General features: G+C 44.0%; 1 protein-coding gene across 2 annotated transcripts in view; it reads left to right on the top strand.

The window, feature by feature from the left end:
- Nucleotides 1-14,793, top strand: part of HEXB (hexosaminidase subunit beta) — a 29,659-nt gene that overhangs the window by 10,135 nt on the left and 4,731 nt on the right. For both annotated transcript variants that reach the window (XM_034774689.1, XM_034774690.1), the window contains 7 exons: nt 463-564; nt 4,097-4,226; nt 8,906-9,086; nt 11,026-11,112; nt 11,845-11,917; nt 13,132-13,306; nt 14,062-14,152. In XM_034774689.1, coding sequence (XP_034630580.1) covers nt 463-564; nt 4,097-4,226; nt 8,906-9,086; nt 11,026-11,112; nt 11,845-11,917; nt 13,132-13,306; nt 14,062-14,152 — 839 coding nt within the window. The remainder of the gene's footprint in view (nt 1-462; nt 565-4,096; nt 4,227-8,905; nt 9,087-11,025; nt 11,113-11,844; nt 11,918-13,131; nt 13,307-14,061; nt 14,153-14,793) is intronic.

Genomic DNA, 14,793 nt, shown 5'->3' with positions numbered 1-14,793 from the left:
AAGTAGAGACGTAAAAACCTGTAGACTGTAGAATCCCTTGGCACACTGCTTGCTTCTAAATACATGGTATTTGGGGAGAAGCGGTGGTGATATAATGCTGTCTCACTATAGCACGGCATGGAGGATTCGCAGGATTTGGTGTGAAATTCAAACTCTTCAGTTTCTTAATTTGACAGCTGCTCTCCTATGAGCCAGTCAACTAGAATCAGGTTGACTACCTGCAATGGATGGCTAGAGAGGGGAACAATAGGAAAAACACCTACAAACAGATACAAAATGCATTTAGGTTTCAAGAATATGTGTGGCAGTGGAGGAGGTGAGGACACTTTGCAATGCTCCATAAGGCACTACAGGACTCTGCAGCTGAACCTAGAGCAGGACCAGTAGTAGCGCCCTTCGAACAGTGATGCAGTGCAGGTGAAGCACTTAACTAAAATGTTAATCTTGCATTGTTTGTTACAGGATGCCATGGCTTTTAACAAGTTTAACGTTCTCCACTGGCACATAGTAGATGACCATTCATTCCCTTACCAGAGCGCCACTTTCCCTGACTTGAGTGGCAAGGTGAGTCAAAAACATCAGTGGGATATTTGAATTTCTTGGCAGGAAATCCTCTACAATAAAATATTTAGGTATCTGTCACGTTTTGAAGTTCAACCCAGACCAGTGAGAGGTTGCATTTTTGCTTGACCTATAACCCTGAGTGCCTCAAAACGCTCTGCTGCTGTAGCTCCCTGTTTGGAGTCTTTCAGCCATCAACAAGTATGCACTGAGTGTCCATGTGTTAAGCAGCCCTGTTTCAGCAATTCTGACTCCAGCAGCCTGCTTGTTACACCACAGCCACCCTCTGGTTTCCACCAGCCTCTGTTATTACTCGCCAAATGACCCCCAACACACCTGAATTTCCCCCAAACCATCTACCCTGAAATGTCCAGCCCCCTTGTGGATCATTCAGAGCAGTAATAAGTAAGGCTATGTTTTAGTCATGGGTATTTTTGTAAAAGTCATGGACAGGTCACGGGCAATACACAAAAAATCATGGCCTGTGACCTATCCATTAACTTGTACTATATACCCCTAACTAAAACTTCCCCCAGGAAGAGGGGGTGGGGTGCGCCGTGGGTGCTCTGGGGTGGCCTGGGACCCCCGCTGGTGCTGGGGGGCAGGGAAGGTTGGCAGGGCTGGTAGGCTCCACGCAGCTTCCCGGAAGCAGCTGGCATGTCCCTGCAGCTCCTACGGGGAGGGAAGGTCAAGGGAGCTCCACGCATTGCCCCTGTCACTAGCACTGGCTCCGCAGCTCCCATTGGCAGGCAGGGGCAGCCCAAACAGCCCCCCATTAGGTAAGCGGCGTACCCCATCTCCCAGCCCTGAGCCCTCTTCCACACCCAAACTACTGGGTGGGAGGCGGGGGCCCAAGACTGCCCCAGAAGTTGCTGCTGCAGAAGTCACAGAGGTCACGGAATCCGTGACAGGCACGCAGCCTTAGTTATAAGGTCTGTTGCTCCTTTACAAAAACAAAAGCCCAGCAGCTTGTTGCTTTAACTGGAGTTAACAGTAACTTAAATTCAAATGCAGCCCTGGGATGGGTTGGATTAAAGTAAAACAAGTTTATTAACAGAAAGAAAGAGGTTTTAAGTGAGCTCAAGTATAAGGGATAAAGACAGAAACTGTTAGAAACAAATAAAAGGGCAAACATGCATCTTAAAGTCTGAATCTTAATTTAGCAAGATACAGTCTTTGTTCAAGATGGTTTTCTCTCATCTTGTCGTCTTTCCAATTCTTTGCTGGCTGGCCCAGCCAGGACCCATCACAGAAATCAAATCACTTTGTTTCTTTGACTGAAAGTGAAGGATAACTTAGGGGTTCGCTCCCCCTCTCTTTATAGTTCAGTGAACCTCTGAAATGTATTCTTCTGAAGGGTACAAAGGTGATTAGTTCATGCTGAGTAAAGAAGCCATGAGGTCTGGAAAATAAGGTTCCGTGTTGGTTCCTCCCCTGCTTGTGGTTGCTACTGTGCAAATTATCTCTTCCTGCTGCAGCCTCTAATACAAATGAATAGTCCATTGAACTTGGGCCCCACCTGGTTTGGGATGTGAGCCACCTTCCTTTGTCTAGGAACTGACCTGCTTATCACCTTTACCTAGGCCCGTCTGTCTGTCTTAAACATGTTCTAGTAACATAATGTAAAGGGAATTCATAACTTAACCTTTCATGTGAACACACAGGCATTTTACAACAATATTAATAATCAGCATGGTGTTCGTTTTCATGTGATACCTTCCAAGGCATATTTTGTATAAATATTATTGCATTAGTTTGTAAAGTGTGAGTACAGGAGTGCCTAGGGTCACAGCATGTGAACAGTATAAGTGATACATCTAGTTTCGGAAATGGCCTTGAAAAGAGCAACATTGTTTGTTTTTTGTCAGTGTTACCTTAAGTTCAGCAGGCATCTGCAGCACCACAGGCTTAGCCCAGTCAATGAAGGTGGTCTTGCACCATACACAGTTTTCACCTAGTTTCTGCAAGATAAGCGTAAGCCTTGCCAATCATGCATAATTCGCATATGCCAGTGGCTTCTCTGCAGTCTTCTATTATCCAACAAGCAGAGCCAATAGTGAGATCTCGTACTAACTGATTAATATTCCAAAATATACTACAGAATATTCATAGCATACTATGACAGTCTTAAATGACGCTTGTTAGTGTACATCATTATGCCGGTTAGTCACTAATTCACAGTGGGTCACCTTATCAGTAGTGAGGTTCTGCTCTATGCACGACAACACACAAATTTGGCCAAATTTAAATGTTGTTGGATTACTCTGTTATTGGAATTCCATCCTGTTGAGCCTAAGAACACCAAATATGTCTCCCAGCATTCATGCTCTTCTATTAAAAGTTGTTTGACAGCTGCTGATCTTCATATCAAAAATCCAATGGCAGTGCTTGGGGTAGAGGTTTGAAGAACTTGTTTAAAATCAAGGTGGGGAGTCCATATGGTGCACTTGGGTCAATTACAGTCTGTCCTGCCTCTTTCCAACCTGCGGGCTGTGGGAGGGAGAGCATCCTACCTCAATGACCAGTTGCATTTTTTTCAATGCCTGTTTCTGCAATTGAGTCACCATTTGGCTGTAACTCTGAGGCTTAAGATCCTGTTTGATAGCCACAAAGGGTCATGTTGTTGTCCACTGAGAATTCACTTTGTTACTAGCATGTGCTACACCAAGTTAATAACTGGGAGAAGCTCCTGTCACTTTCAAGCTGCAGCTGGCGGGACAGTACAGTGCTCAAACTCAGCACCATAAACTGGACACCATGGTTTCAAATCAGGCAGCAGACGAAAACTGAACACCAGAGACATAGGCCTGGGCTATTCGCATAGCTGAAGTCGAAGTGTCTTAGTTTGACTTACCTGGCCATCCTCACGGTGGCGAGTCGACCGCCGTGGCCCCCCCGTCAACTCCACTTACTCCTCCTGCCAAGGTGGAGTATAGGCATCGATTCGGGGATCAATTTATTGCGTTTAGACAAGATGCGATAAATCTATCTCCAATACATAGAACACTACCCGCCGATCCAGCGGGTAGTATAGATGTACCCATAGTAACTTCAAACTGACTCCACCTCTCAGCTCGATCAGCCTTTTCCATTCATTTGGTCTTTCACGTGGCCAGCAAAAGAGCCCATAATGTTTCAGAACCAGTAATGCTGGTATGACCAGATGGACGTGGGGAGAAGTCTAATAAACAATTACTTTGTACTTTGTCAAACCCATGACTCTTATAGGAACTGACTTGTTCAATCAGACTTTTTTGTCCCTGGAAATCAGTGACTGATTTCATTTATTAAGCAAGATGTACGACAGAATAAATCTCTTCAAGTGCAGACCATTCGTTCTTGTTGGATAAAAATGCAGTTCTCCCAGGGCTGGGCTGCCAGACTTATTGGACCATAATTATCCCTGGTGTAATTGCATATTATTTGTGACTTGTTTTCAATCTGAACTGAAAGCATTCCAAAATTTCAATGCCATATTTTTGCAAGTTCCTTGTATTCTTTATAAACATTCTCTTTAAATGTGAACATTTCACAGGGCTCTTATTCCTATGATCACATCTATACTCCGACTGATGTCCGTCTGGTGATTGACTATGCTCGGTTAAGAGGCATTAGGGTTATCCCAGAGTTTGATAGCCCAGGACATACACAATCTTGGGGGAAAGGTAAGATCCATGTCTCTCTAACAAGGTTACAAAGGTTAATGCTTGTAATGAAGTGAGGCACAGAGTAATGTGACTATATGAACTACTACCCATGCTCAAAGCACATTATGAAGATTTTGAAACTCTTTTCAGTGAGAGGTAGAAGAACGATAAAAGCCCTGAGAAGGATTCAGTGAAGATCATTCCTTAGTTTGAAAAACAAGTGACATTGGAAGCAATTGAAATCATATGCTAGGTACATGCTGAGCTTTCATTTTCTTGCAGAGTGGATATGCACAAGTGTGGGCATAGGAAAGCACATAAATACAACTATTTATTTCATTATCTGAGTGTGTTAGAATTTTCAAGACTCATCATGACATGTTCTAGTCCAATTGCTGTTGGAATGATGGAGATAGGAAGCTGATTCAGCTTGTGGAATGCTGTTACAGTGAGGAGTAGAGTCTCACTTTGTTGTTTGTTTGAACTTCTTATTAAGGCAGAGTTACAATGAAATGTTAACCTACTACATCATATAGTACTTATTCAGGATCAGGTTAATATTTAAAGAACTTGACTAAAGATTCTAGCTTACTTGCTGGGGAGTCTTCTTCCTCTGACTGCATTTAAAAAGGTGACCACATTTCTAAATACCTGTCCTCTTTCTGCCACTTCCGTTGGGTATGTATTTGGTGTGAAAGCTTTTCCTTTTCCAAACAAGCTTTTCCAAACAAGGACAGCCTTTGTTTTACCCTACCATAGTTCTATAGTCACATTTTTCCAATAACGCGATACTCTACCAAAGCATAGATGACAGTGACGTAGGTCACTTGCAGAAGTTTGGGGTGGCAAACACCAGAGTACTACTTTAAAATAAAATACCAAAACTGATCGTGTACAGGGCATTGAGATGATCTAGAATTGATGGAGGAGGCCATACCACTTGCAGTTCCCATAGTGTCCATCTTGTATAGGTTTTTATACTGCAATCATCACCAGAGCATCTGAACACCTTCCCATAGTTTATTAAGCAATATGACCATGCATCTGTCATGTGTTGTTTATTCTCTTATCCTCTCCCCAGAGGGAAAACTGTGTGTGTGGGGCGGAAGCATCTTGTTTGGTAGGGTGGTTGTGTGGGGTGTTTTTTCTTTAAATATACCTCTTGCTATGTGTTTATATTAGGGAAGGCAAGGTCAAAGAAAATGTGAATTCTACTTGGAATGGAAAGTCGTGAAGTTTGTGATAGTCCTTAGTTCCTCGGGCAGTTCATTCCACCATCTGACAGTCCCTGGGGAGGTTCAGTCTCCTGCACAGACAAGCTTAGTCTTATTATTGAGTGTTTCATTGTGCCAGAGGAGCAAAGTTGTTGACCACGGTTTTTGTCCTAGATCTTTAAACAGTCTTTTAGGTATCTTGGGCCTAGCCCTAGAATGCTTTCAAGATCAGGACTGAGAGACCCTGAACTCTTATTAGAAATTCTATAGGAAGCCAGTGTAGAAAGCGGAAGTCAGGTGTGATGTGCTCAGAGTAGCCTGCGTGGTCAAGGAGATGCACTGTAACGTTTTGTACTAGGTGGAATTGAGAGCTGATGATTTCATGCCCAGGTATAGCCTGGTATTGGAGGATTTCATGTTACTTTACAGAGTCTATTGGATGAAGTCTGTTCTTCCTCCTGCAATGGAGGGAAACAGGCTCTATTTTCAGCTGGGGAAATGAGACGTGCAGACTCAATGACTTGACCTAACTCTCCCAAGAAGCTGACAGCAAAGCTGGGATTAGGACAGAACTCCTGATTCCCAGTAGTGGGCTTTGGCCACAGGGCTGTCCTTCGTTTCTTTGTGCCATTGCTTATAAACAGCCTGGCACTCTTCTTGGGGGTGGGAAGAGGGTAACTTGATTAAAATGTTAGAACCTGTAAGTGCCCTCTGACAAGTACCCAGGAGCAAAGCTTTGGTGGGAAGCAGTAAGATGGCACTAGTATTTGAAGTGATTCATAATTAGGAGGAGAGAGGAATAAGACCAAGAAGCTGCATTTGCTAAAAAGCTTTTTCTAAATCCTTAGTCTAGGAATGGTACGTGCTTTTTCTATGGACCTAACTCTGACAGGACAGGGCAACTGCACCCATATTTCCCCTTCGTGGTCCAGCAAAGTCACCCGCTTTCTGGAGAGCCATGTCTCACCCTAATCAGAAGGGAGAATCTCCAGGCTGCACATTACCCTACCTTCGCTCTGTATGTCCCATCATGGACAGTCAGTCTAAACACTCCAGATTGCTTTCTCTTCAGAGATTGATAGCAGAATGATTGCTAGAGGTATGTTACCATGAAACACTTCCTATGCAAGTCTACTTTATCTTAAGGTACTGTAAAAAGCAATCCAGAGAAAACCTATCAAAACCAATAAAAGAACTTATGTGCAAGTTAACAAGCTTACCCGAGGTCACCCCACCCGAGGGTTACGTTATGGTTACAAGTTCATTACAGCTTCGGCTCAGAACAAGGTCTTATGAGGCCCCATTAGGCCAAGTCCTTCCAGTCTTCCCCCAAGGATTGGGGCCCTTCATGGGCCAGCGGTCCTGCCTGTTTGCTGGACTGGGAAGAATGCTTTTCTCCAAAACTCTCTTCTTTGTTAGTCTCTGGAGTACCCAGTTTGAACTAGAATATATATATATCTCTGGGGAGCTTCAAGAGATGATAGCAAAGGAAGTATACTAGCATCCCCCTCCCTCCTAGAATAGATACATACAGTGCCACAACACATGCACAATTGCAATTTTAATACAAGGTACCCAAAGGTATTTAACCCTAATTCAATAAGGTTTAGCTTAACTCACCAAAGCTTGCTTTAATTCCATTATGTTTGTTCAGGACATTGTCACTGTCACAATAACCAAGAATTATGGCTCGTGGGCTGATCTGTGGATGACTGGTAGCATACAGAGTACATTCAGATGGGCCACAGAACTGAGTATCAATCTTCAAACAGACCATTTCTGCTAGTTTTAGCTTGATCCAGGACTTACGGAGCAACTGCAAAGATACATTTGGGCAGCTAGCCTTAAGCATACCTTTCTGCACCGCAGATGATTATTTTGAGTTGGAGTGTCTGTCTGATCAATTGTGATCAGATTTGCAGATGATAGTACAGTTCTGGAGAAGTGACAGAAGGTCAGAACCGAAATGTAAAGTAACATAGTGATTTAAAAACAGTGGGTGTACAGGCAATGAGAAGAAAGTTGGCATAAAAATCCTACCGTCAGGGAGAAGGAATAGGGAGGGTACAAAATAGATATAATGAAATAGCCATTGCTTTTTACTTTGTCTTAATACTGACAGTTTCCACATAACTTTGCATTGGGTTCTGCAAGGAAAGTGTTCTTAGGACAAGTAGGTGACAAAACCCTCTCCTAAATTAGTGTACAATATTAATGTTCACAACTCATATCCTAGTTTAGTTCATGTAAGTTGACCCTTCTTGACTTGGTGACTCAGGAGGTGGCCGTCCTGCAAAACTTTTGCTCTCCGTTTCTATGTCTTTCCCTACTTGCTCTATAGAGGTGTCTTCCTATGCTTAATATTGGGACTGTATGTAGACTTTCAGAGTAGCAAAGTTAGTTACTAGTGGGTTGGGTTGGGTTGGGTTGGGAAGGCATGGGGAGCTTTTTTTCTATATTGAATTTTTAGAGCTGCAAAGAAAAATGGGATGGGAACCTGTGATCTGAAATCAACTTTCTAAGATGTCATCTTGAAAACCTAGCATTGGCTTTGCTTCCGTCCTAGACTCACTGTGGCACTTCCCATCCATAGAGCCCTGCGCAAATACAAAAACATGTATCCACATCCAATCCACAATCCTCAAAAACTCATCTCCGCGGATTTGCGGGGCACTAAACAGCTCCACAGGTCACTGCGCAGCACGGACACAAGGCTGCGTCAAGCCCCCAACCACCCCAACTTCTTCCCAGAGACCTCCTGCTCTGCTGCCTGCTTCACCCTTGCCGTACCTCCTTCCCCGTTCCGGGCAGGGAGGCTACAATTCTGGGACCTTCTATGCAGTGCCACCCTCACCATGGGGGGCTTGGACATGCCTACGCATTTGCAGCGGCTCTAATGCATGCTGACATTGCCGCCTGCTTGTTTAAAGACCAACCCCACCTTCAAAATAGCACTTGGCTCAGTCCCTTCTGGGAGTTATAGTTTACCTTCTCCCTCAAAGCAAGCTGGGGACTACAACTTCCAGAATGCCCAGCACGCTGCTGCGTGATTCAGAGAGCCGAGCTGGAGCCTGCAGGCTGGATGACAGCCACTCTGTTCCAGTGAGTGTGTGCTGCAAAGCCTGTACAGATACAAAATTTGTATCCACATCTGTCCTGCAATCTGCAAAAATGGTCTGAAGCGGATGCAGATATCCGTGGCTACAAAGTGGATTTGCAGGGCTCTACCCATCCAGGGAAGCATCAGAAGCCGGTTTTCCAGATGGTGGCATGTTCTGTAAATATTTAGGCATTAAACTGGGCATCAGGAAGTCCTGAATTCTAATCTTAACCCAAGTCATTTAACTCCCATCTTCTTTTGCTGATTATATAAAGTAGGAATAATACTTAAACGAGTCTTGGGAGTGCTAATGTTTGTAAAGCATTTTGTCTAATAAAAGAACTAGAAGTTCCGCATATCCTCTTAATTGCTTCTTTTATTAGGTCAAAAAGACCTTCTCACACCATGTTTCAATGGAGAGCACCGGAGTGGTTCTTATGGACCTGTAAACCCCATTTTGAATACAACTTATCATTTCATGACTGACCTCTTCAAAGAAATTAGCAGTGTATTTCCTGATGCCTACATCCACTTGGGAGGAGATGAAGTGGACTTCACTTGTTGGTATGATGTGACAGTTCAAAGCATAGAGGCTGGTGCATCTAAAATCTACCTATAGTCAGCAATTACGGCATTCAGTTCAGTGATGCATATGGAAAGCAATGCGGCTTTCCCTGTTTGATGTAAGGGTGGGGTCTCATGACTTGAGGTTTCTTCTAATCATAGCTACGTAACAAGATGCATTATAGCAGGGGTCTGAAACACGTGGGCTGCATGCGGCCCGTGGGGCTATTTCCTGTGGGCCAGCAAGCGGCCCGCGCGCCCCCTCTCCCCCCCAGCCTACCTCCAGGCCAGGGGTGGACAAACTACACCCGCGGCATTGCCCCCCTCAAGCCCCGCACCGCTCCCTGAAGCGGCTGGCATCACGTCCCTGTGGCCGGAGGCGGGGGTCGACCGCGGGGGGGGGGGGGGAGGAGGGAAGAGCAGAGGACTTGGTGTGTTGCCCTGGTTTCCAAGCACCACCCCCCCTGGCAGCTCCCATTAGCTGGGAACGGGGAACCGCGGCCAATGGGAGCTTCGGGGGAGGTACCTGGAGGAACGGCAAGCAGCGCACGCAGCCCTGCGTCCCCCAGGGGCCGCAGGGACATAGTTTCAGCTGCTTCGCGGAGCGGGGCCAGGGCCAGGGCAGGCAGGGAGCCTGCCCTGGCCCCGGTGTGCACCACTGCCAGCCCGGAGCCGCTTTAGGTAAGCGGCTCCGGGCCAGAGTCTGAAACCCTCCTGCTCCCTGCCCCCCAACTCCCTGCCCCCCAACTCCCTGCCCTGAGCCCCCTGCCACATCCCTCCTGCACCCCAACTCCCTGCCCTGAGCCCTCTGTCTCACCCTGCACACCTCTTGCGCTCCCTGCCGCACCCTCCATCTCAACTCCCTGCCCGCCACACCCCTTCTGCATCCTCTGGGGGCAGGGAAGGGGCAGGGACTTCGGGGAAGGGGTTGGAATGGGGGAAGGGAAGGAGTGGGAAGATGCAGGGCAGGGGCGGGGCCTCAAGGAAGGGATGGAGTATGGGCAGGGCTGGGGGCAGCGAGGGGTGTCAGTGATGCAGCCCTCGGACCAGTGAACTAGTCCTCATGTGGCCCTCCTGGTCATTTGAGTTTGAGACCCCTGCATTATAGGGAGAAGTGTTTGCAACTTCTAGGAAGTGAAGGGAATAGAGTGGGGCTAATTCTAGCTAGCATGGATGTTTGTTGTTTTGATTAAAACATTCAAAGTAACATTAACGTTGAAAGATGCCTTATAAAACTAATATGGCAAAAGGGAGCAAGGGAAAAGTGGTCTATGAAATAACTTATCTAATCCAAAAAATTTAAATCAAACTGTCTGAAATGTTTCAATTTTGACAACTTGGCAAATTCTACTGAAATTTTTTCAACCAGCTCTACTAGAGTCTTCCTAGAATTGGGAAAATGAAGTAGGGAAAGTTCTGAAAATAAATGTTAGTTATCCAAGACTCTACTAGTAATTTAACACTTCATATATACATATATATTTTAAAATATTGACATGATCAACTTAGGCCTGATCTAGAAAGGATTTAGATTTATCTACCTGCCTGTTTTCCCCACCCTGTTCCTTGGCAGCCCACCAGGCAGACTGCCTTGGCGAAGGGCACCCCAGAGCTTCTGGACAGCCTGCCAGATGAATTGCCCCAGAGCTGGGAATCCATCCCTTTCAGGGAACTTTGATTTGGAACAAAACTCAAAAAAGTTCAAGTTTTGAATTACCAAAATTCTCTGTGAAAGGGAATTGCTTTTCTCTGCCTAGCCTTAAAGTCTGGGTTGTGACATTTAAGTCTTGCCTCATCTCATGCACCTACTGCTACTGATATCCCTTTGTAACACCTAGCAAGCTGTCTTGTGCTAAGTAAAACTTACATTACTGAAAACTGGGTTTGGGAGTCTTTGTAAGGAATCAGAATAACACTGCTAATATTTTCTGCTCTTAAGGAAATCTAACCCTGACGTGACAGAGTTTATGAAGCAGCAAGGATTTGGCATTGACTATGCTAAACTGGAATCTTACTATATTCAGAAGTAAGTTGTTTTTCACTTCGCCAGCATATTTAATAAAACTTATTTTTAATTTCTTCCCAGTCCTTAGCCCCATCCTCAAATTCAATCAGCCCTAAAAACACCTGGTTTGTTAGAGTGCATGTGTGATGGAGTGAAGGGAGGCTGAATTACGAGAACACCCATATTTTTCCTTTTTGGAGTATGAAACTTACAACTTTGTGGTGTGGTGCAGCATTAACATTCAGGTGCTTGCATGCTAGTGATAAGCATGCTCTAAATACATACATCGTATGTATCTTGTCATTTAAATGTCTTTAAACCATAGTTGACTGTTGTTTAAAATTTTGGTAGAACAACACAGGTGTAACCTTTGTCTCCCTCAACATTTTTGAGCTAACTTATTTCCCCCCCCCCTTTTTTTTTCTTTTAACTAAAACCACACCCCTTTGTAGCAGTGAATCTCTGGCTAGAGTCACCAGTTTGCTTTAATGCTCGTGAATTTCCTGACCGTATGGCCACTTCCCTTTCACATGATTCTTAGAGCTGGTGGCCTTGTGTAAGGTGGATGGGTGAAGGACAAGAAATGCAAAGATCAGGCTTTCTCTTAGGCCTTCCACAACACTGCACAGTGGGCTGGGAGCCTGTTACGGCATAAACATCACACGGGCTCAGTATTTCTGCAGTAAAATCAGGTGATCTAAGACCTGCTACTGTCATTCTTAACTGTAATCCTATTTTATTTTAAAATTCTAGAATCTTGGATATTGTTTCCTCAACTAACAAAGGATACATAGTCTGGCAGGAGGTGTTTGATACAGGAGTAAAGGTAAGATCTGACAAATGGACAAATCACTTAACAGCACAGGACTGCAGTAGGCTTGCAAAATGCCTTGGTTAAACAAGTCTCTGATCCTGCAAAGGTTTAGGCATGTGAGTAGTTCACTGACACCAATGGGATTGGAAAGGTGCTGAAACTTTACAGAATTGGAACTTAACTTGATTCATGGACTTTAAGGTCAGAAAGGACCATCATAATCATGTAGTCTAACCTCCTGCACATGGCAGGTCACAGAACCTCACCCATCCACTCCTGTAATAGACTCCTAAATGCTGGCTGAGTTACTGAAGTCCTCAAATTACAACTTAAAGACTTCAAGTTGCACAGAATCCACCATTTACGCTAGTATAACCTGCAGGTGACTCATGCCCCATGCTGCTGAGGAAGGTAAAAAACTCCCAGGTTCTCTGCCAATGTGATCCAGCAAAAATTCCTTCCTGACCCCAAATATAGAGTTCAGTAAGACCCTGACCTTTCAGTCAGACACCTGGGAAAGAATTCTCTATAGTAACTCGGAGCCCTTCCCATCTAGTGTCCTATCACCAGCCATTGGAGATATTTGCTACTAGCAGTCACAGATCGGCTACATGCCATTGTAGGCAGTTTCATCAGACCATCCCCTCCATAAAGCTATCAAGCTCACCTTGAAGCCAGTTAGGATTTTGGCCTCACTGCTCCCCAGAATTAAAATGCTAGAACAGGAATTTTACCAAGCTTCTTTCTACAGCACTTGATTTTAAACTGATAGTCCTAATGACTTCAGAACTTCTTGGCACGGGTGGGAAAGTCCATAGAGTAATCTGTTTGTCCTGGGCTTGGTGATCTATAACTTTGTACTCAGAAACTGCATTGGAATAATTCTGATATCTGAACTGGGAGTTAAAGTTTACTGATAAGCTACTTTCTATTTCATCCAGAGCAACCCTAAGGCATTTACTTTTAAGAGATTGTAACAAAATGAAGTCTGGAACATAGATTTTAAAAAAATCACATTGATATACCAAGTCCAAGAACTTAATTTTAGAGAATACTCCCATTTCTTTAGGGAAAAAAACACAAAATGGAAATCTGACATCTTTGAAATACTGGTCTTACTAAACCAAACCCTTTGTTTGGAACTAGACTCAGATGTTCAATGATGAAACTAATTGCAAAATCATGTGTAGCCATTTACTTGTTAGTGTGTTTTCTTATTTTTCTAGATAAAACCTGAAACAATAGTTGAAGTGTGGATAGGAACTTTGTATACCGCAGAACTAAGCCGTGTAACCGGAGCTGGGTTCACCACGATCCTGGCAGCCCCCTGGTACCTAGACTATATTAGTTACGGACAGGACTGGAAGAAATACTACAGCGTTGAGCCGCTCAACTTCCCTGGTTTGTTAAACTGCTTTTAAATTACTCATTTCTATTTGGATAAGTACTTGTATGTGGCTTTTCTATGTGCATGAATCTCTTATGAAAGTCCCTGGGCTATATAGGATATGTCTACACAGTATTTCAGAACCTGCAGGAGCAAACCTCCCAGCCTGGGTCAATAGGCTTGGGCTACAGGGGCTGACGCTGCCACTCCAAAAATAGCTAAAGACAGCATATTGACGTGGCTTGGGCTCTGAAGTCTGGGGGGGGAGGTGGTGTCCAGGTGGCTCTTTTTCTGGATCATTAATACAATATAAAAATATGCAGTTATTTGCATTATGTGCTTACAACATCCCCTGACTAATATAAAATTCATCAGAAGAGAACCACAATAATGCCCAAATAATTAGTTTTATTTTAAAGGTAACTGCTTTTCATAGTTGTTGCAGTCTTCACATCCATATGCTTAACTTCCTATCCTTTTTATGTGATCATCATAAATATTTACTGGTACTTGAGTGCACTTCATGAAACAAGTTTCTGAAGCCATATTGAATCATTAACTAACATGCAAAATTTCATCATTTAGTTCATGCTAAGCTTATGATCTTACCCTAGACTGTGTTAAACTTCTAATGTCTGTGATATGCATGTTAGGGTTTTTTTTTAAAATCTACATTCAGCTATCAAAGGTGAAGTTTATGGCAGCTGCCTGCCAACTGCACTTGGAGTGAACAGTTAATTTCCATGCTATTTTTGTGGTTTGAATACAGGGTGTGAAAAGCAGAAAAAGCTGGTGCTAGGTGGAGAAGCCTGCCTTTGGGGAGAATTTGTGGATGCAACTAACCTCACACCAAGATTATGGTATAGAACTTCTTGATTACTTTCAGATTTTTTGGAAAATGTTAACTGTCATGGGATTGAATTAATCCCATAATCTATTTAGAATTTAAAACCAGAAGGGATCATTAGCTCTTCAAGTCTGACTTACATATCCCATGCCATTAAATTTCACTGTTGTCCAGGTTGAGCTCAGTAATTTGAGCTCAACACAGTATTTGTCCTCAGACTAAATTGTTGTGCCCCACTGGCAGAGTAAGAGACACTGAGGTGCCATTAATCCCAGGGATGGATTAGGTGAGATGCCCAGATGATCCATGCTGCAGAGGTAGTGAAAAGCCCCCAAGTCCCTGCCAATCTGACCTGGGAGAAAATTCCTTCTTGATTCAGATGTGGCAATAAGTTTGACCATAAGTATGTGGACAGGACTCACCAGCTAAGCATTAAAGAAAAAGAGGATTCTCTGTACCACCTCAGAGCACTGACTCACTCTATCACATGTCCTGTCTCCAACTGTGGCCAGTCCCTGATACTTGAGAGGAAGGCTAAAAAACCCAGCCTACATCTACCAATTGTGCATCAGGGGAAAAATTGCATCCTGATCTCTGCAGGTGCTTCAGCATGAGATTTGATTAATCATTGTCAGTGAAGAGCTGCAAGTGTTA

This window comes from Trachemys scripta, chromosome 6, assembly GCF_013100865.1.
Source record: "Trachemys scripta elegans isolate TJP31775 chromosome 6, CAS_Tse_1.0, whole genome shotgun sequence".
Classification (NCBI taxonomy): Eukaryota; Metazoa; Chordata; order Testudines; family Emydidae; genus Trachemys; species Trachemys scripta.
The sequence above is the reverse complement of the archived record's forward strand: the minus strand, read 5'-3'. Positions and strand labels throughout refer to the sequence as shown.